We start from the raw sequence: 23,297 nt of genomic DNA, 5'->3' as shown, positions 1-23,297 counted from the left end.
TTGTGAAATAAGAGACTATTATTATTTCCATTAATGGTAATATTCTTATTTTATCTCAGAAAGGCTAAGTGACTTACCTATAGTTAAGCAGCTAGTTAGTAGCAGAACTCAGATTTAAACTCACAAACTCCAGTGTTCTTTCCATTGTACTCCTTAAACAAACTGGGCATTTTCCCAACTTTCTTCCTTTCCTAATGCTATTTCCTCTGTCTGGAATGTCCTTCCCCACCATAACACTGTCAAAATCCTACCTATTTTTCAAGGCTCATTCAAATGTCATTTACTCCTAGCCAAAAGTGATTCCTCCCTCCATTAAACTATTAGAGAACTTTGTGGGACCTCTCATGTCCCTCATTACATCCTACCACCTATTAGAGGAAATTCTATCCAAGTCTTATCTCCTAATAAACTTCAGATGCTTTTCAGGGCAGAGACTATTTTATTCCTACTTGTATCTTCTAGTGAAAAGCAGTGTATATATGTATTTAGTAAATATCTGTTGAACTGGATTAATACATAAATGAAAGGAAACATGAGAGTGAGGGGGACACAGAAGTTCCCTGCTACGAATAAAACTAAAGCCTGCATCTCCCTCTGATAAAAACCAACGTCTCAAGTTGTTCATCTAATTCTGATGTCTTAGGGCTTCCATAGGACAGGAAAGTGAAGAACTTTGACTATGACCATAAAGATAAATCAGATGAGGGTGGGGGCACTACTTGGTGGGTGGTACCAAGGCCAGGCCTTCTGGCTGCATGGGTCTCCAGCTGCCTCGAGGAAATTTCCTGGCCACTCCAGCTTTCTAATCCAAGCTCCCATCTCATTCCACTTGGCTAAGCCCAACATCTGGACTGTTAATTTTAATTGTTCCATAAAGCACACTGGGCCGCCCAGCTCTGCTCCTTTAGCACCTTCTGTGCCATGTGTGGGGAACACTTCTGAGCTAACTTTGTTTAGCCCAACCAAGCTGCTATGGCCCCCTTCCAGTCCAAAGTACTCTCTCCTCCTCCTCTTACATCCCTTCCAGCTGCCTTCAGTTTTTACTGCTAGGGGATAAGATGGCACCTGGGTACCTCCCCACCCCAAACTCCTCTAGGACTAGCTACAGAACCTATTTTCTCTCCTCCCTATCCCAGTCTGTTTTAGGATGGGAACATCAGATAGATGACTATCTCACCTTTGAGCCACCTTTTCTTTCTCCCTTTCCTAGGCATGAACAGGGCCAGACCTGGCTGACCTTCCAGATCTCTTTCATTGGACACTTAAGCACCTGTACTGTTGAGATGAGGGGCACATCGGATGGATCTGCTTTAGCATTCACAGCAAAAACTCTTAGAAGCTCAATCTTAGATATCTGGACACTACTGAGGTTTCCCAGGTACCAAACATGTCATAGTTAAAGCAAGCACTACAACCTGCCCTGCTCACCCCACCGCCCTCTGAGAAACAGTTTTTAGAGATATCAGCCTGAGATTGCTGCCCAGAAAAGTACATCTCCTCTAGCCTGACCCACTTGTCATGGGGCTCCCAAACCAAAGTTGCCTTTCTTCTTGTTCTGTATTTCATTCTTTCTCAGACTTTCCCCCTAGAAATGACAACTAGATCAGTTCAATGTTTCAGCCACTGGAGCCTGAGGGAGTCTCATTCTTCGACTAATCAATTTGTTTTTATTAACTTCTTTCCCACTATGTTAGACACTGTACTAAGAACTGATATTACAAATACAAACATGAGATAGCTCCTGTCCTCAGGGAGTTTGCAATCCTCTGAACATTAAGCCATTCCTTTTTATTCCACAGAACTCCAAGATGTCAAAGTTTCTTTGGGGCCCAACTGGGTTTCCTAGATTAATAACCCATCTTCCACCCAAACCTAACCCTCAGAAGCAGGTCCCATTCAGTTTAGTGTTATCACAACCAAGGTAAGGCTGAGCTAGAGGAGCAGGCGTAAGAGAAGAGAAATATCCAGAGCCAGGGTAGAGTAGTCTTTTTTGTGGCGTACAATGGAATGGAGAGTTAAGAGTAGACAGTTAATGGGTAAGGATTCAGGGATATTTCTTGCATTCAATTTGTAGAAATCCTTGAGTCTAGGGAGGAGAAAAGTCTATAAATCTGGGAGCGGGAAGGAAAGTGAGAGCAGGATTAGAGAAGGGAAATGAAGTGAGGGATTCTTGTAAGAGGAAAAGGTCTCCACATTTGGGCTCTAGGGAAATTGTGGGACCTGAAAGCCACCAAGAACTAAAAGAAGGGGTCCAGAGTTAAAAGTCCAGGCTGGAGGGCATGAAGGTCACTAAATCAGAAGAGTAGGACATAGGGGGAAAGGGGGTAATGTGATCAGTTAGGTAAATTAGAGAGAGGAAAGGCAATGCTTTGGGAGAATAATGGAGAAAAGGAATGCCTTAGGGCAGTGGGATGGGAAAAGGAGTTGGGGTGGGGAAAATACAGCAAGTGAATACAAAGAGAAAAAGGCTGGGAAGGGACTGAAAGTTAAGGGAATTGAAGGGGCCAGGGAAAAGACCAAGAGTGGGAACAAGGGGAGGCTGGGAAAGGGTGGCTAGGGAAGGGCAAGATCTAGAATTCAAAAGACCACATTGACTATAAGGAAAAAGGAAAAAAAATTGACTAACAATGTAGTAAGGCTGACTGGGAACTCAGGCCCCCTTCCCATCAGTATGTTTGTTTTGGGGTTTTGGGGGGAGGAGGTGGGAATATGACTTCCAATACTCCTATTTTCTGGGCAGTTGGCCTCAGGGCCAGAAGAATGCCCACTGAATTTAGGGAGCTGGGGAATACCACTGGGCTCATCTGCTGCCCCAATTGCTATATGCCCATCCCTTTCTCTCCAGGCTGGAAAGATGCTGGCTGGTTGAGAACACTTGCTTGTAGATCATGAACGTCATTCCTCCTCTAAGTTCCCTTTCTCCACAGTGTCCCACAGGCGCTTCTTCCCTTTCCAACAAAAGCCAAGGGCTTCCAGAATTGCTCTTAGCCAAGCTATCCTATTTACCTTCACGGTTTCTCTCTGGCATTAGGAACCACAAAAGCCTTCTAACTCAAAAGTCCTACAGGAAATTACTTTGATATTGTAACCATCTCCTGGGGGCAAGTCTGGAAGTTAGAGGCTATGCATTTTTCTCTACTTTGGATAAACTATTTTCCCCTATTAATCAGCAATGATGTCGGGGTGAGGAATCCAGCATCGCCTGTTTGCATAGAGGGCAGCAGATGAGAGTTAGTGCTGGCATAGCTGGGCACTGGGTTCCAGCCCTACCATAACCCCTAGGCTGGCGCCTCCCACCCAAACCTCACCCCCCTTCCCCCTTACTACCCCTTCCTGTACAAACACTCTGAAATCACACCTGCAGCATGAAGCAAAGAAGGGTGAAGTAGAAAAAAAAAGTCTTTCTGAAGCCTGTATCACATTTCTTTCCATTTGAAACCAATTCTGAGGATCTCCAGATGATGCAGAGCACAAAGGGAGCCTTGGAGAAACAGGCCTATGACTATGTTAGCTCCCTCACCATACTTTAGGTCCCTACACAGACAAAAGGAAGGTCCCAAGTCTTCCTGGCCCTTCTGTCTCAATCACTTCTACCCTTCCCCCTTCCCAGCACCAGTTACAAACTGGAAAAGGGAAGAAGTCCCTGAAGAAATATAGGGTACTGATGCCATTCCTTCTAAGTTTCCTTTCTCTACAGTGTCCCACAGCTGGAAATTAGTGACCACTGAGTCCCTCCAGAACAATATCTTCAGTCTTCAATAACTTATGGGCAGGATTCACAAAGCAATGAATAAGTTTTTACTTTGCACTTCTTTATAGGGACTTGGTAAAATGATAGAGAGATATGAAGGGGAAGATTATGTAACAAATAGCCTATGGAAACAGGAAAAATTAACTGGGGTAAGTCAAGTCAAAAGCTAAACAGGGGTCTTGGTTCTCTTTCATGTGGGAAATATCTCTCTCTCAGTGGAGAAGAAAGGGTTAATGAATCCTAGAAATACCGAAATCTAGAAAGGCCTCCTGAAGGGAGGCAAAAAAAAAAGAAAGAAAGAAAATGTCCATATGATCAGTAGTCATGCATGGATCACAAGCTCTTTTTCAACCTGGGAGAAAGTGGAAAGTTGATTAGGAGTAAGAAGATGTCACTGAAAGGCTGATTCATTCAAGTTAGTGAAGAACTTCCCCTAAGCACATGATGTCTAGAACCTTAGACTGAATTGGGTCAAACATTCTACTGGGGAGGCCTTCTGCTTCTAAACAACATTCAATATTCCTAGTGGTCAAGATGTTATTTGCCAGCTCCAGAATTGTTTTCCCTGGGTGACAAATAGTTGTTTCAAGTGCCTTTAAATGTTTTTCACGTTTGGTTGGTTTGGGGTCTGGCTAGGTTCTTCACAGAGAGCTAGGAAGCAACAAAGCCAGTACAGAAAACCATTGGAAGCAAAAGAAAAGTCTCTCCTCTAGTACTATTCAAAGACCAGCCAGGCCACCTGCCTGGGTGGGACAACATAGCTGTGATAGCCAATTCTTTTTTTTTTTTTTAAACCCTTACTTCCATCTTGATTCCAAGGCAGAAGAGTGGTAAGGGCTAGACAGTGGGAGTTAAATGACTTGCCCAGGGTCACACAGCTGAGAAGTGTCTGAGGCCAGATTTGAACCTAGGATCTCCCGTCTCTAGGCCTGGCTCTCAATTCACTGAGCTACCCAGCTGTCCCCTTGTGATGGCCAATTCTAAAGACACACAGAATTAGACCAAATAAAGTAAAATGCATTACTGAAATTAGGAGAACAAAAAAAAAATTCTATCTGATGCTAGGTTATCTCCATTCAGATAATGTAAAGAGAAAGAGGACACCTAGTTTACTAAAGTTCTTTCTTTGAGGACATGGGCAGTGGTGGCTTTTCCATTTTATTGAACATGTGGCCTGAATAAAATCCTAATCAGATAGCAGCTTTCCTATCCAGCAAAATAACTTGCTTCCATCCATTACAGCTTTTTGGCTGGAAAAGTCACCATCTGAATTAGTGGCAGCTTTCCAAGTTAAAAACAGAGCCTATCACTTTAAATTTTGGTTAGCTACACCAAATTTAAAGTGATAAAACTCATTTTTGGCTTAGGAATCCATTAGCAATTTAGATCAGTGTTTCTACTTCTTTTCCCTTTCTTAGCCCCCAGGGTTGTCCCCCTTAAAAGATACTTATTTCTAAGAGTATGATTTCATAGCATTCACTTTTAACACTGCTAAGATCTTGCTGCATTATAAAATATAATATTAATGAAGTGGACAGAGTACTCCATCCATCCCTAAAAATACTTCTCCCACAGTGATGTGTAGGCCCCTCTTTTCCTTAGAACTGAGTCTTAGGATCCTTAGGCTGACATAGTGGTCATGTCAATAGCCAAAGCTAGGCTGTTCAATGGGGGTGCTCCTTCTCTCCCCAGCACAGCTTTCACTGTAGGTTGCCAACCTCCAAAGTATGAAGGGGTAGGGAACCTATGGTACAGGTGCTGGGATGGGGAGAGGAGGAGTGCACCCTTCTCCTTCTCCTTGAGCCTAAGACATTCTTCACCAACCCTGCCCCTCTGCTGGTAGCCCAATGAGAGTGCTTCCTCCTTCCCCTGTATGGGGGGGTAAGGGGGGGAGGGGAGGCTGTTTCCCATGTGCATGAGGGTTGCAGTTTGAGCACAGGGTCTCTAAAAGGTTTGCCATCACTGCTCTAGGCTATCTTAGGCTACTGTTCTTCTAAAGTGGGCTGCTACTCTGAGTTCCAGGACTGAACCCTCCTGCTCAGCCTTAGCGCTGTCTCTGTCCCCTTTCATATTTTCCATTTGTTTTGTGAGGTGCCTAGAAGGTTCTGGCAGATAGGCTTCCTATAAATAAAGTTTATGAGATAATCCTGAGGACTGGGTGAGCTGAGGCTGCAGTGGCAGCTGCCCAGACTTAAAGCACCACCCATTGGCTGATCGGACAGGTTGTACCAGCCCCTTTGGGCTGAAAGCCACTTCTGGACCAGGGGGGCCTTGTAGGCCAGGAGGCTGAAGATGACTAAAATTCTTCAAGTGGGAGAAGAAGGGAAACTTTCTTGGCAGACTGAGACAGAGGTTCTGGGTACTCTCTTCTAGTACCATCTGTGGAGTACGGGTTGATTTGCTTGTCATACACACCATAGTGCTAAATCTGTTTTGGACTCTATAGGAGGCATGGCAGCTATAGTTGGAGAGATCCCCTGACATTTATTAGCCTCACGTTGGTGTTGGTCATCCCAGACCTGGCATGGAAAGCCTCTCAAAAGAGAATGAGACCACTAATAAAATTGAGGGAAGGGAGGAGGCTTCCCATTTGTTTCCTGCAGTTCAGTTTTTATTTCTAGCCAACGTCTTAATCCTACCTCTGGTCATTCTTCTTACTACTCAGAAGATGCTGCTGAGGAGATGGCAGCACCATAGAGTAAAGTATGTGGGGCCACTTCAAGAAGTGGCAGGTAGAAACGGTGGGAGTAAAAACAACGAGGAAAGGTAACTGCTTAACTACAGGGGTTGAGGGGATATGATTGAGGAGAGACTCTAAATGAACACTCTAAATGCAAATACCAACAACAGGGAAATGGGTTCAGATCAAGGACACATGTGATACCCAGAAGAATCACACGCTGGCAATGGGAGGGGTGGCGGGAAAAAAATGATCTTTGTTTCCAATGAATAATGTTTGAAAATGACCTAATAAAATAATATTTAAAAGGGAAAAAAAAGAAGTGGCAGGTAGACAATGTTGGAGAGAAGGACAGATGTCATTTTGTTAGTTGAGAACTGAAGGGCTCTCTGTAGGAGGCCTGGTCCTATTATACAGAAGTCATAATCAATCCCTGGGTCTATCTCTAAAACCAACACAAGCCATGCCAAACTGATACTTAAGATTTCAGTCCTGACTGGACAATGGAACAATACCTCTAGTCCCCACAGGTATCAGGCAGGTCACAATTAAAAACTGGAGCTGGGCTGTCAAGACCAATGCCAAGTTGAATAATATGGAAATAGGTATCAAGTGATAACATTTGTACAACCCAGTAGAATTACTTGTTGGCTCTGGGAGGGGAGAGGGAAGAGGGGAAGGAAAAAATGAATCATGTAAACATGGAAAAATATTTAAAAATTAAAAAAAAAAGACCAATGACAAGAAAATTCCTGAAAAGGATCAAGATGATGATCCTTTGATGACAACAGATAGCAAAGGCTGCCTCCTTGGGGCCTCGGGTTAGTATGAAAAAAAGAAATTTCCAAAAGCAGAGTTCATTAGGGAGGGAAGGGAATTCAAGCAAATTCCAGGTCCACAAGGAAGCTTGGAGGTACAGATATCCTAACACATGTCAAAAGAATTGGCTCACCCCTTCTTCTCTTTCCCTTTACTCTCTCCCTTCTTCTCTTTGAACTCTCCTTTTGTTCCTCCCTGGCACCGAGAATCTCAAGATAATCATGTTCCTTAGAGGAAAGTAAAATATAGCCATGCTAAAAGCTTTTTGTTTTCGGCAATACTGATGAGCTAACTTCCGTGGAAATGCCTTAAATCTCAATAAAGCCCTTTAAATATGAAAGATACCATGGTTCAACAAGGAAAACTTGGTACATGGCAAGTCAGGAATTACCTTGTTTAAGAAAGAATGGGAAGTTCTTATCCACAAGTAGGGTCACCTCCCTAAAGGATCAGTAGGTACCATCTTCCTTTCTGACCTGGACTACAAGGCAACAACCCTGGGCACTGCCCATGAATGTTCTCTGACTGCTGCAAGGGCCTCTTGGACTTCTTAACAAATCCATGCTAGTTTTGGCTCCCCAGGGACCTTGCACTATCCCACTCAAAGGTTTGGAAACCATTCTACCAATTTTATACTCAAATGTCCACTAGGGCTTTGACCTCCTTGGTTGGTTTTTAGGAATAAGAATATTTCAGAGAATGAAGGTACCTTGAAAGGTCACTGCATCTGAGCAGAACTTCAAGAGTCCTTTGACCCATATTCCCCATTCCATCCTTCTACATAAAACTTCCAAAGAAGGAAAGTTCTTTCAGAAGTAAATACTTGTGATCCAGACAATATTGTCACATTTCTAGAGTTCAATCCAACCATTATTTTATTAAGTACCTTTTACATGGATGGATGAAGCTAAGCCTGGTTTTCAATTTGTTGGGTACCTCGAGGTTCCTGATGATGACAAAATTACTACTACAGATCTAGAATCAGCCTGAAGTCCAAACCATATCTCTACCCTAAGACAAAGCCAAGGAAGAAAGGAAAGGCCTAGGCACTTTACCCAAATTTATTACAAGCTACCTCTCTACCCATCTTATTCCCACTAAGGACAGAGACAAGGAGAATCAGGGATTACTCACGACCACTATTCCCACTTATGGCTCCAAACCCAATAGGTTTGCTTATGTGTGTGGCAAAAGAAGGAAAGGGTGAATTTAATATGTTCCTGTCTAAGGCACAGAAATTACAATAGCTGATAACTATATAATGACTTACAATGCACTTTACATATATCAGTTCCTTTTACCTTCAAAACACTGAGGAGATAAGTACTGCAGGTATAATTATTCAGACTTTAAAGATGGAAAAAAAAACAGCTTGAGTATTAAGAGTCATAATTTAACCTCAGGTCTCTCCTGACTCGAAGATGAGTATTATTACCATTACATTATGTCTTTTGATTAGGAAGGCCTTTTTTTCTGAGCTCCTAATAAATTTACTTGAAGACTAAATGAGCAATAAGCACATTCTATAAATATAATCCATTAAACTTAAAATATGCTTTCCAGTCAGGAAAAAAGGATAATTCTCTCCCAAGCAGAGGCATTTACTGGGTCAAATATCTATCCCAAGACAAGCAAAGGAACTCCTCTTACCATCACTGCCACAACCTAGGATTATTTTGCCAACCATTATAATATTCTCTCTCTCTCTCTCTCTCTCTCTCTCTCTCTCTCTCTCTCTCTCTCTCTCTCTCTCTCTCTCCCTCCCTACCCACTAGCATGTGTGATTATGTTTATGAAAAATAATCAGTTCCACATGGCTGGTGGCCATGGGAGCTAAAATCTCATCCAAGATGAGTTACCTGCAGGGTTCAAGAATCTTGGGTGCTAGGCGAGGGTTGGTACTCTTCCTCTCCTTGGCCTGCAGGTTCCGGGGGAGCTGGACACCCACAGTGCAGCTGACTCGCAACAGGAGAGTCACAAACAGCTCAGGGTAAAGGCCCAACACTGCTGCCCCAGACTCTGGAGCAGACATGATCTCATACAGAGCACATGTGGCCTGGAGGAGAAAGGGGGAGGGGGAGACAAAAAAGAAGAGGATTAAAGAAAAGATCTCCAATACTACCACAATACCTGACTGGGTTAAGCTCAGTCAGTTACAAAAACAAAGGGAGCCAGCTCTCTTGCCCTTTTCCAATTCTGGATCCCTAAGAAGGCCATAATGATTCCATAGGCCTTGTGTTACTCTGAGTTGGAGGCCTATGGGTATCAAAAAATGGGCCATTGGAAACAAAGCCCAAAAGCCACCATTAAGGGCCATTTCACTTTGAAAATGAAATGCTAAGGAGTTTGTATTCCTCTGCTCATGGGGGGGAAGGGGAGAGCAGGAGATCTGACAGCTCAGATTTTTATGGGCAGGAAGACTACACACATGCAAACATTACACTTGCATAACCTTATTCCGGCTGATTTAAAGAGTGCAGTAATTACCCAGCACCAAACACACTGGGGGTGATTGCAATGTGCACATGGGAGAAAAGGAGGGAGGGGCAGAGTGTTGGCTTTCACAGGGATTGATTCTGTACCATCTGTATTCGGCTCTTCAGAGAAGAGGAGGAAATTTTCACAGCTGTTTTACTGCTTAAAAAGCTGCCAAGCTGGGTTTATTTTTTTTTTAAGGGATAAAATGCAAAATGATCTCCCTTGGGGATGAACACCTGAGAGGACTTTTATGAGGCTAGAGCTTAGAGCTAATAGGCATTATATGGTGATGCGTTATTTCCCGAAGTAGGGCCTGGCACCAGACACCTGAGTGAGGAAATGAAAAGAGCACTTTAGGCTGTGGTGTCCAGAATGACATCTAGAAAGGTCAAGATTCTCTTGCTGACTCCCTTTTGCATTCACCCCACCTCAAATACATCTTTTCGGAGGAAAGAGAGAAATGGAGAGGCTAAAGAAGCAGCATCAGAGTGAGAGACAGAATATGGAGATAAGGATGAAAGATATTGGAAGAGCAAGATAGGTGAGTACATACCATTGTCTCTTAAGACCACTCTGTGTGGAACCTGCCCATAATATTCCCCATCCACATGCCTAGGAACAGGAATAAGGACAGACCATGTGCCAAAAGAAGGGAAAGTAGCACATGGGACGTATTCATTAAGGGAAAGTAAAGCTTCCTTCGGCATGACAGGTGCCTTGGTGATAGGTGAAGTGCCAGATGGGAGGAAAGAAGGCAATAATATGGCAGTAGGAGTCAAGGGAGACCTACCTCTGTCAGAGGTTACCCCAGAGCCTCATGGGCTGCCAAATACTCACTCTAATGCTTCATTTCGTCCCTCTTGTCATCAACCTGCCACCTATTCCTTGACCTTCAAAGCCCACTGGAAACCCATGGTTTACCTGCCTATCAAAGGCAAGGGATAGACCAAAGCCACTATACTTACAGCAAGAGGGATCACTGTAGCCACTCGGTCATAACTGCTACTCAACAAGAAGGACTTATTCTCCGTGAATGGGACATCTTTATTCATCTTGTCTAAAAGCAGCTCCAGGACTTGGGAGGTGAGGGTGGGTTCTGTGGCCAGAGCTCTCCAAAGAGAACAGGTATGGCTATATGAAGCAGAGAAGGCAGGGGAGAAGTCAACACCACACCAGGATGACCACAATCCCTTCATAATCATAAATGGACATTTCCTGAGAATCTATGTAGCTTCTCATTGATGTGCTTGGGGCAAAGTCTCTTCCCACTTTCATAACCTAGGAGCTTAAGCATTATTTGGGTAGGAAATTCAGTTCTTGCCCTCCAGAAGCTCAAAGTATAGTTGGAGAGACATCATATGTGACAAAGTAATAAATGATATGAGCACATGTTGAATGCCAAAGGTGTAACAAGTAATTATAGAAATCTAGTTTAGCCTGCCCTATAGTGCCCCACATGCCAGTCATGGTCTCAGATAATGTGGGTAATAAAGGAGAGCAGTAGCTCTCCCATCATAATCCTCTCCATAACACAAAAGCCCAACAATGCTGCTAAATCCTAAGGAACCTCTACCTTCAAAGGACTCCCCCCCTAAAATTTCCCTAACCTGCTAATGGGAGGTTCCTAGGGAGATACAGTTAAATGCAGACCACCTACCCCCTCCCAGAGAATCAGATCCCCAGAGACAACTCCCAAACAAGTATGCCCTTCTTTGGGCCGGCCCTAAACTGAGTATGCCAAGTTTGTGTGGCACCCACCTACTTCTAATTGATCTTTATTATACATCCAACTGAAAAGTGATAAGAGTAAGGCCATCTAGAACCTGTGTAGAATAGAATTCTTAAACAGGTCAACAGTGAGGCAGTGTGGTATAACAGAAAAACTACGGGTCTACGAGAAGATGTATGTGTGTGTGGGGGTGGGGGGGGGGGCAGGTTCCTAAAATCTTGCTAGGCCTAAAGTTTGCTTTTAAAAATAACTCATATTATACATTACTTTCAGGTTTACAGAGTATTTTCCTCACAGTATAAGTATTCTCTTTTACAAATGAGAAAACTGAGGTTCGGTGGGGTAAAATAGTTTGCTACCAGCTACACATCTTTCTCTTTTTAAAATAATCTTTACTTTCTGTCTTACTAGCAACTTTAAGGCAGAAGGGCAAGGGCTAGGTAAATGGGGTAAAGAGACTTGCCTAGGAAGTGTCTAAGGTCACATCTGAACCCAGGACTTCTCAAAGCCACAAATTTCTCAACTCAAGTTCAATGTTCTCCATTACCATGGGGCTGAACACAAAACCCTTCTGTCCAAGGAGCAGGAAGACTTGCATGAACGGATGCAAGGTGGAATGACAGAACCACAAAATAATTTATATTCTAACATCAATGAATGTTAAATTAAAAATGAATAATTCTGATCGATGAGCCATGATTACAAAGGACTGGTGACAAATGTTGCCCACCTCTTGACAGAAAGGTTATGAGCTAATATGCAGTATAAGACATTCAATTTTGGACAGGGTCAATATAAGGATAAGTAGTTGGGGAAAGAAGGAAGGAGAAAAAAATGAGTGAGTTAGACTGACTGCAAAAGTCCTCTTAAGCTCCAATATTCTAAGAATTCTAGAACCACTTTGTCAAAGGGGCTTTGGTACCCCTCCTGCCTTCATTCCCCAATGAAATAAAGCTATGGGCAAAATGGACTGAGCCTGGATTCACAAACATAAAGTCATATTCATTATACAGAGCAGAACTTTAGATATTCTGCTCATCAAGTGGTATCAAAAGAAAGGTAGCTCCTCAAATTTGTGGTCTTCTCTAGGCTATTATGAGGGCCACACATGCAAGTCTAAGAAATAGGAAGGCCAGATAGAATATTTGTCAGTGTCACTGGCGTAGAAATTTTCAGTTTGCAATTCAATAAGGATTTATTAGGAACCTGCTTTCTGCAAGGCGATTAGGAAGATTAAAAGGTAGAAAAAAAACAAGTCTAACATGGAAGAGGTTTTAAAAGTAGAATCAGGGGGCAGCTGGGTGGTTCAGTGGATTGAGAGCCAAGCCTAGAGATGGGAGGTCCGAGGTTCAAATCTGACCTCAAACACTGCCTAGCTGTGTGACCCGGGGCAAGTCACTTAACCCCAACTGCCTAGTCCTTACTGCTCTTCTGCCTTAGAACCTATATCCAGTATTGATTCTAAAACAGAAGGTAAGGGTTTAATAACTAAATAAATAAATAAAAGTAGACTCATATAGGACTTAACAACTAAATGGATTTCAAGGTATAAGGAAGTCAAGCAAACATTACTCTGAAGTTTTAAGTTTGGATGTCTAGAAGAATACAGAAATAGGAAAGGCAAAAAAAATGCATTTTTAGAAAATTGAGTTAGTTTTTAAATATGTTGGGTTAGATATGATGACAGGACAGCCAATAGATGCTCAGCAAGCAACTGAAAACATGGGATTGGAATTCCTGGAGATATCAAGGCTAGACATAAAGATATGGAAGACATCTACATAGAGTTGAAACAACTGAAGTCTTCAAAAAAATGTGGCTGCAAAGGGAGAAAGTATGAAGACAAAAGAGTTGAGAATAGAGAAAGAAATTGAATCAAAAGATAGCCAGGCAGAGTAGCCAGAGAAGCAAGAGACCCAAGAAGGAGCAGTGTCATGGAAACAAAGAGAAAAGAAACTATCCAGACAAAAGGGAGATAAATGGACTCAAAAGTTGTTGAAATGCTGAGAAAGATAAAGACTAAGATAAGGTCTTTGGTTTTGGAATAGTAGTAACCTCAGAGAGATTAGTTTATATTGAGTAGTGAGAATAGAAGTTACTTTGTAGGGTATATAAAGTGAATGGTTATAATAAAGAAGTGGGAGATAGCATGTATGAAGTACAGATTACTCTATCTAAAAAGAAGAGAAGTAAAATAATAGTTTAGACAGGACTAAGAAGGGTTCATTGCTTGTTTGTTTGTTTTGTTTTACTTAGGGATGGTAAGTCCTTAAAACATTTATAGGCATGAAGAGAAAAGAGAGTAGAGAAAGAGAGTAAAGATAAAAAAGAACAAAGGTTCCAAGAAAGGTGTGATCCCAAATACTATGATTTCCTGGTTCAAGCAGAAGGTGCTTATTAGAAAGCAGTAGAAATAAGGTTGACTAGAGATGGTAGAGTCAGTTAACTGACTAGAAGTTTGGAACAGAAGTTCGAGGCAGGCAATCACTAAAGGTTTCTAATCAGAGCAGTGGCATGATGAAAGCCATGTTTAAGGAAGACTATTCTGGCAACATACTCAGGAAGACTAGACCATTACAATAGTCTATGGAAAGTGATATGAAGACTTGAATTAGGTGGAGATAGAGATGAAGGAATAGAAAGAATTTCAAATGAAGGAATGACAAGACTTAAAAGATTATGTTTTAAAATGCATAAACTAAATAGGATTACAAAAGAAACCAATTATATATTTCTCAGATGCTCTGAAATCTTTCCATAGTTGTGAACCCTCTTATTTTTAGACTCAGATTAAAACCTCCTAATTTGGAGAAAATATAACAAGTTTGATTTTGAATATGATGAATTTGAAGTAGTGAGGAAACATTAAAATCCAACTGTCCAGGAGGCAAGTGATGCAACTGGAACTCAGGTAAGAGATGTGGACTAGAGATAAACTTTTGGAAGTCATTTGCATTATGGTATTGGGAATTACAATGAAAGTACAAGAGCTTAGAGACATCCATATTTAAAGGATTGGAGAAAGAAAATGAACTAAAAGATAGCCAGGCAGAATAGCCAGAGAAGCAAGAGACCCAAGAAGAAGCAGTGTCATGAAAACAAAGAAAAGACAAATTATCCAGACAACAGAAATAAATGGACTGAAAGATTGTATATAGCCCAAGGAAGATACAAACTAAGATAAGGCCATTCTTTTTGAAATGGTAACTTCAGAGATTAGGAACATAAAGAAAAAACAGCAAAAGAGCTGAGTCTTGGCCAATATCCAAAGTTGGAGGTTATAAGGAAAAAGGAAATCAGTGAAGGAGAGAGAATATGTGGAGATCAAGATTAGGAGACTGACAGAACAACCAAAAGAAGAGAAAGATTCAAGAAAGATGGTCAACAATGTTAAAGAATGGGAGATCTGACAACATTCTTTCCAAACCTAAGATTCTATAATTCTATTACTAAAAGTCTGAACCTGGCCCGATCTCTTAAAGAGCTTGTGATGGACTCTAAGACTAGAAGAAAACAATTAAAAAAAAAAAGTCTACCAAGAATTAAGAAATTCTAAGAGCAGGTGCAGTTTGTGTGTGGATACTAAACAGGCTATACTTTTGCTCTCCTTCCTTCCTACTCTTGATCCCAGGTGGACCTCCAAAGAAGGCAAGGCCAGGTATGCAAGGACAACCTCAGATCTACAGCTAGCTGGTGCAGGTGAGGCTTTCTCTCTCTGTTCCTGCCTTTCATCTTTGTCCTAGAATGATGAGACAAAAGAAACTGTACATAGGGAATAGCTCAAGGAATGAAAGGGTCATAGCTAAGGTGTGAAAGAACCCCACAAGCTCTGGTGTCTGAACTAATTTAATAGAAGGCTCAGAGTGGGTGGCCCTGATGTCAGGGTAGAACAAGGGAACAAAAAGCCCTGTCACTCAATCAGGTTCAGAATCTCACTTCTCTATGCTACCTATATGACATGGAATACAGTAAATGATTCTACAGAATGTGTAAATAAGAAAATGTTATGCAGTGGAGAAATGCTGAAGGATATTCCTTCATGACCACAGAACCAGAGAATTAGCTTGAGCCCTGCAAGCAGATCACACCAGCCCCCACAGAAACCATACCTGTCAAAGGGCAAGGGACTGGCCAAAAGACTAGCCACCACTGCTGCCTTATGCTGAGATGCAAGGAGATACACACTCTGCTGGATAGCCTTCACCACATGTTCATCCTTTACTTCACATAGCTTACCATGGATCAGCCCCATAATCTCTGGCACCTAGAGAGAAATATATAGTAAACATGTGCCACGGGACCAAAGGATAAACAAAAACAAGAAGCACCATTTCCCCCCCTCCCCCAATCAGGGAATAGATTACAGGTAAAGCCAGTCAATTTCCCAAACAGGATTAAACTTTTTTAAAATTTCAATGTTCAGTTGAATGTTTCAATTTTCAATGTTCAATTTTTAATTTTAATGTTCAAACATGGTACTAAGTCCAAACCTAGCTAGTAGTTGGAATGGGGGTCTGTCTTCCACTTTCTCTGGCACCTGCATCTCATACATACATTTCCTTAACAACCTAGCCTAGAATGACTGACATAGGCATTAATGAGAAGTGTCCATGTACTGAATCATGTGCTAGGCCCTCTGGGGGAAAGGAAAGACAAGAAGACAGGCTGGGTAGAAGCAACTTTCTAACCCTGGAGAATTCTAGCCTTGACCCCTATAAACCTCTCATGTTCTAGCCATATCAGACTGACTGCTGTTCTGTGAACATACCTCTTATCTTTCTACTTTTGTTCATACTGTGTTCATTGCCTGGAATGCCCTTCAATCTTCTATCAAAAAGGTAGAATGAATTTGCATCAATAAGTATAAATGCCTCATACTCATGTTGTCTTCCCTGACCTCCCAGGTCTCAAATGACTTTTCTACACTTTGAATTCTTGTGGCACCAGACTCTGACTTTTGATATAGCTGTATCCATATATTTCCCTTGATTGAGAATTGCTTGGATACAGAGCCCATCCACAGCTTAACCAAATATTGTTCATAGTGAACAGGAAGGACAGTGTCTTGCACCCAGTAAATATTTCATTACTCTTTTTCCCAAACCAATCCTAGAACCAATACCCCTATTTCCACCCTCACTCCCAACACATTCAAGTCCATTTATTTGTCTGGGAATCCAGGGCTGGTAAGTGGGATGCAGGAAGCAGACCCAAGGTGCGATTTCATCCTGCAAGTTCTAATCTCAGTTAATATTGTTAAGGCCTTCACTAAGATACTAAGAGCACAAAAGGCTAGTTCCAAGGTCATGCCTATCAGTCACCTACTTTTGCCTAAGAGCAGAAAACAGATAATTTCTGACAAAGAAAGCAAAGGATAGGCTACAAGCAGCAAATTCAGAAACATAGCCAATCCTCAGGTGTCACTGCCAAATCCAACTCTCCTCTCCCCTCTCACCAGCTGAACTAGGTCCTTCCCCCAAATCCTTGGGAAGAATTAGCATAACTTTTGGTTTCAGGATCTAGTCTGGATTGCATAGGACTACAAGGTGAGTCATCAAGCCTGGAGCAATCCCAGGTACAGTCCACTCTAATAGGTAAAAAGCTGGACCTCTGCAGCAATTCTAGAAGTAACAGGAAAGCAAAGGGAGGAAGAAAACTAGTGTTTCCAATTACAACTCCCAAATGCCAGTGGGTGGAAATGAAAAGAAAATTCAATCCAAAGTTTAAAAAGAAAAGAGAAGGCATGTTAAAACCTTTGACTCCTGCTTCTTCACGAATTATTCTTCCCCCTAAAGTTTCCAGGCTAGGATTTGGACCCAAAGCCAGTTTGCCCCTAAGGCCTAATACTAGTTGGCTTTGAAGGGAAACCTACAGAGCAGAGGGAGGAATAGATAGGCAGAACAATCCCAAATGGTGACAGTGCCATGAAGGAAAATGTCCCAGGAAACTGGAGTAAGGGGGGGAAGACTTTTTTGGTTTCTGACCAGAAGGCTATGATCTTAAATCCTAACTTCCTTGCATAACTAAGACTAGTCTTTGGCAAAATAGGATAATGTCACCCTTATTCATTAGCAAACCAGGCCCATTCTGAGGGACAAAGAAAATACACTAAGCAAGGTGGCTAAAGGCAAGCAGGGAGTCACCCTAAAGCCTTTTCTTCCTTTCAAACCCTCCAGCTTGTCTGAGGTGGAGGTTCAGGGACCCAGTTTTATAGCAGCATCAAGAGGTGGATATTCAGGGGTCCATTTCTAGAGCAGCAGATTAAGGGTCGTTTTGTGGTGAGCTTCAGGGTCTCAATTTAGGATCTGTCAGACCATAGTAGTTTGTCTTCTCATGCTCTTACAAACCTCCCTGAACTGTTGCAGAGTACATCCTCCTCCTGGGATATGGTCTTGCCTCTCAGGTAAGGTGAGAGCCATGAGCTTAAAATGTCATTCACATTAAATTTTCCTTACTCCACTTCCAAGAGACAGTTAACAACTATGGCTATACACAGGAAGGCTTCCCTTTAATGACGCCTGGACACCAAAATCAGCTTCTATGGGAGGATTGGAAGGCTTTCACTGAGTCCCAACAGTTCTTTACCTTCTCCAGTAACACAGCTCCCCTCTCCTTCAGCAGGCAGTTGATAATGACTGTGGCAGCACGTGCACAATTCGCATCAGAGTCTTTCAGTCCTTCAAATATTGTCAGTAGAAAGGAAATAAACTGATCTGGGGGGAGGCGCTTCCCAATAATCTATAGAGAGAAAAGTTAGATGGCAGGGAACCAAGGAGAAAAGGATTCAGATCCAATCCCTAGCCCCAGGCTGTTCTGGTTAGGGTCTAGTGGGTAAAAGAACCAACCAAAAAATGGGACAGATAAGAAACCAATGCATGAGTTAGGAAAATAATTCGAAGTCTGGACTCTTGCCCTTTCATGTCTGAGGGACAGTAAAAGATCAAGGGAGGGCAAAGGGTAAAAATGACTATTACCTGTCCCCCCCCCCCCCCCCCATAAATCCTACATTTGCACAAGACTAGTTTTCCTCTCAAGTGGAATTTAAGTAAAACATTTGAACCAACATGGTCTAATGTCCATATGTGCAGTGGTCAAGAAGCAGGGAGAAGGTGGCACCTAAGACATCTCTGGTTGATCAGACTGTGGTGCACTTGGTATAATCTCTAGGTAAGATCCAGGCAATGGCAAAGTTAAATACTTATGAAGGAACCCAGTGTGCTAAAAATCAAAGTGCTCATGATGTTCTAGTCATAAGAGACTGGTCCTTAGGTGCTCAGTCCAGGACTCATAAACAAGCCCTATACTGTACTTCCCTTGTGGAGAACAGAGAATTCAAGTCAGTAAATATTTATTAAGTATGTGCAATGTGTAAGGCACCATATTAGGTTCTAGAGATACAAAGGCTCTCAAAAATTTTATAATCTAAGGAGAAGTCAACTATACATTCATTCAACAAATATTAAATATGTGCAGTATAAAAAAATTAAAAATAGTCTCTGCCCTCAAGAAGGCTATGTTCTCCTTAAATTTAAGAAGATACAACCTGTAATCAGACCACGTGAGCACTGACAATTAAGAGCATCAGTAGAGGCTTCCTGTGCAAAAGCATGGAGGTGAGTGATTGAATGCCAAATTAAAGGAACAGAAATAGGTTAAAAAGAACAGAGGATGTGAAAAGAAGTAAAGTAAATTTAAGTTTGGAGAGGAAGGCTAGAGACAATGAAGTTCATCATTTAATCTAGGGAACAGTGGAAGCTTCTTGAGCAGAAGAATGATATGGTCCAATTTGTCCTTTAGGAAAATATTTTGACAATTAAGTGGAGGATGGATTGAAGAGAGGAGAAACTAGATCAATTAGAAGGCTATTACAGTAATCTTGGCAAGAAGCAATCAGGAGGGGGCATCAAGGTGGCTCTCTGGATTGAAAGCCAGGCCCAGAGACTAGAGGTCCTGTGTTCAAGTCTGGCCTCAGATATTTCCTAGCTATGTGACACTGGGCAAGTCACTTGACCCCCATTGCCTACCCCTTATCACTCTTCTGCCTTGGAACCAATACACAGTACTGATTCCAAGACAGAAGGTATGGGTTTAAAAAAAAAAGAAAGAAAAAAGAAAAAGCAATCAGGACCTGAACAAGATTTGTGGGGAGTGAAAATAAGGGAATACATGTGGAATGTAACACTAATAAAACTTGGCAACTAACTGTATCTAGGGGAGGTTATTGATGGGAGAAATTAAAGATAACTTGAAAGGTTTATGGGTAAATAGAAAAGATGGAGGTGCTCTCTATGGAAGCAGGTAAATGTGGAAGAGGGGATGAATTCTACTTTGAACACATTGATTTTTTAAAAATTCAGAATCTTTTTCCTTGGTTACATGATTCATGTCCTTTCTCTCCCCTCTTCCCTACCTCCTCCCACAGCCTACGGGCAATTCCACCGGGTTTCACATATTGAATACACTGACTTTGAGATGCTCACAGGACATCTAGTTGGGAGATATAATAATCAGAATTGAATATTTAGATTTTGAAGCCATCTATATAGAAATAATAACTGAACTTATGGATGTTGTTAAATCACCAAGACAGAGGACACAAAGGAAAAAGAAAAGAAGGTCTAGGACAGACAGTCTTAGGAGATACCCCTTAACTCATGTTTAAGGGAGGGGACTCAAATGATGACCCAGCAAAGAGAACTGAAGAGTAATGAGAAAAAGAGGAGATTCAAGAGTATAATGTCACAAAATGAAGGAAGGGGTTCAGATAGGTGCAAAGGAGAGATTAACCAGGTAAAGTATTATGAGGCTCAGAATGGGAAGGAGAAATTAACTTAATACCTGGAGGAGCTCAGGGAAGATTTCCTATAAAATCTAAGCTCCTTGCCACTCCCCAAGGCTTAATAGTCGTCCAAGGATAAGAAAAACTGTAAGCTACTAAAAACCATAAGAAATACTGCTCCAAATCACTAGCACCAAAAGAATAGCAAATACACAACTGAAGATTCAATTCACACCAAACAAATTTGTGAAGATGACAAGAAAATAGTTAATATCAAAGAAAAGACAAGAACACTAAATACAGTCTGTAGAAGTTGACAGAGCAACAAGAAAGCTTAGTGGCTAAAGGTTTGGGTCTGCAGTCAGGACAACGTGAGTTCAAATTTGGCCTCAGACACTTACTAGTTGTGACCCTAGGCAAGTCACTTAACTTGTTTGCCTTAATCTGCTGGAGAAGAAAATGGCAAATCACTCCAGTATCTTTGTCAAGAAAACCCATACAAAATCAGAGTTGGACATGGCTGAATAACAATAGAGCTGTGAAATGGTCAAATTATTCCAGAAACAAATTTGGAATTATGATTTTTAAAAAAGTACCCAAAATGTCCATACCCTTTGACCCAGAGATCTCGCTGTTAGGGGACTATGGATTTGGATAAGATGTAAGCTATGGATAAATTGTATGGATAAAACATAAGTTTTAAGTCATGGCTTGTGTAATAGTTTTTTTAAAATATCTTTTCTCTTCTTTCTTTTCTCATCTTTATAACAAACAACTGGATTTAGTCCCCGGTCTAGAGATAGAAGGTTCTTAATTCAAATCTAGCCTCAGACACTTCCCAGCTGTGTGATCCTGGACAAGTTACCCAACCCTCATTGCTTAGCCCTTGTCACTCTTCTGCATTAGAACCAATTCATAGTATTAATTATTGTTTTTTTTTTTTAAACCCTTACCTTCCGTCTTGGAATCAATACTGTTTATTGGTTCCAAGGCAGAAGAGTGGTAAGGACTAGGCAATGGGGATCGAGTGACTTGCCCAGGGTCACACAGCTGGGAAGTGTCTGAGGCCAGATTTGAACCCATGACTTCCCATCTCCAGGCCTGGCTCTCAATCCAATGAACTACCCAGCTTCCCCCCATAGTATTAATTCTAAGAAAGAAGGTAAGAGTTAAAAAAATCAAACCATCATGCAATAAGTAGAGAAAAGGGGAGGAACAGATTTAGAAATTCAATTTATATGAAAAAAATAGATCAACAAAAACAAGAATATAAACTTTAAGATAGGGATTGCCATTCCCCCCTTCTATCTTCAGCATCTAACACTATGCCTTACACATTGAAGACCTAGGACAATTGGAGTCAGAAGATGGAGGTCAAGTCTAGCCGTAGGCATTTATTAGATGTGTGGTCTTCAGCAAATTACTTAACTTCTTTCTGCCTGTGTTTCCTTAACCATAAAATGAGGATAAAAATAGCAATCACCTCGCAGGAATTTTGAAAAGATTAAATGAGATAATATTCATCATGTGCTTTAGCAAAGTACCTGGCACATAGTAGGTGCTTAATAAGTGCCTGTCCCTCCACCTATCCTCAATACATGTTTGGTGACTGAATGGATAAAGTGACAACTGCTATAGATATCTTAGTGAAGTGGAGCAGTGAGGGGAGTTCATTCCAGGCACAGGAAATCAAAGGATATTAGAGCTGCAAGGAAGCTGAGCAGCATCTTTCTATCCCAACCCCATGTTTGCCCCAATTCACTTAATCTATATTGCCCAATGAATCAAGCCTATCTACAGCATCCCTTCTGCTGGAACACCATAAAGACAAAAAGTTCACTGACTTCTAAGTCAACTTCATCTACTGTCGAATTGATATAATCACTTAGCCTAAATTCCTTATATTCAGCCCAAAATTGCCTTCCTCTAAATTTTACCAATTGTTCTGAGTTTCTGGTGATACAGAAACTTACTTTTCCTCACTGATAGCCCTCCAAATGTCAGAAGTCAGCAATCCTGAATACACTTCCTCAACAAGTCTTCTCTCTAGTCCCAGAGGACTGAGAAGGTTCCTGTGTCCTTCCATTTACCCTCTCTCAAGTGTGCATGCCCTTCAGGATAAGAAGTACTAAGGATAGCAGCTGTCTCTTCATTCCCTAAAACAAGTCTAGTTAAAACTGGCTCCACTAGCTAAAGAGGGGTTCATTCTCCCCTAGAGTGTTTCTGAGGGAAACCACTGATGGAACTAAGACTACTTAGTTGAATATCCCATTTTCTTCTCACTTGCTTCACTCATTTATTTATTTTTAAGGCTCAAACAACAGTCAAACAGTCCTTTAATCAGTCAATCAACAAGTATACAGTATTAGGTCTGATTATATGCTGGGCATTGTGCTGGGTACCAGGGATACAAACAAAGAAGTGAGGTTGTCTCTGTTTACCTTCTACTAGGGGAACACAAATACATTTGTTAGTCAGGAAAGAAAATTATGGTGTATACCAATGTTTCTAAACCTGGAGTCCCTGAATTTATTAAAAGCATTTTTCTAACTATTTGAATATAGTTGAAATCCTATATATTTTATTTTATGCCTTTAAAAACATTATTCTGAGGAGTTCATAGGCTTTACCTGACTGCCAAAGGGACTATGATAGAAAAGAGGTCAAGAAGCCCTGATTTGGGCAGGCATAGGGATTGTCTGTATAGGCACAGCTCAGTAGATTATCTTGTCATTTCTAGTCGGAATAGTAATAGTTATTGATTACTATTCCCTGGGCAAGAAGTAAAAAGCAGGGAGTAGAAAATGTTGAGGAAAGTACAATTGCTGAAGAGATAAGATGAATCCTGGTATTTTGCAGACCAGGCAACAGTTTTATTCCATTTTGGTCCCTCAATTTGCCCCATGCAAAATGAAATGATGATAGAGTGGGAGTATTCCTGTTCCTCTGGCCCAAAGGCTATGGCTATAGTTTGGAAATCATGGTGGTAGCCTGTCACTTAATGGCTAGATATACAGCTTCTGTTTAGGGCTTTTGGAAATAAGAAAGAGCCACTATCCTA

At 41.5% G+C, this 23,297-nt stretch overlaps 1 protein-coding gene across 10 annotated transcripts in view; it reads right to left on the bottom strand.

Annotated features, from left to right (window-relative positions):
• The window catches only part of MROH1 (maestro heat like repeat family member 1), a 207,750-nt gene that overhangs the window by 41,193 nt on the left and 143,260 nt on the right, over positions 1–23,297 (bottom strand). For all 10 annotated transcript variants that reach the window (XM_016432035.2, XM_007488756.3, XM_007488754.3 and 7 more), the window contains 4 exons: positions 18,043–18,195; positions 15,567–15,721; positions 10,694–10,859; positions 9,110–9,306 (listed from right to left, as the gene is read on the bottom strand). In XM_016432035.2, the coding sequence (XP_016287521.1) occupies positions 9,110–9,306; positions 10,694–10,859; positions 15,567–15,721; positions 18,043–18,195 (671 nt within the window). The remainder of the gene's footprint in view (positions 1–9,109; positions 9,307–10,693; positions 10,860–15,566; positions 15,722–18,042; positions 18,196–23,297) is intronic.

Source organism: Monodelphis domestica, chromosome 3, assembly GCF_027887165.1.
Source record: "Monodelphis domestica isolate mMonDom1 chromosome 3, mMonDom1.pri, whole genome shotgun sequence".
Classification (NCBI taxonomy): domain Eukaryota; kingdom Metazoa; phylum Chordata; class Mammalia; order Didelphimorphia; family Didelphidae; genus Monodelphis; species Monodelphis domestica.
The sequence above is the reverse complement of the archived record's forward strand: the minus strand, read 5'-3'. Positions and strand labels throughout refer to the sequence as shown.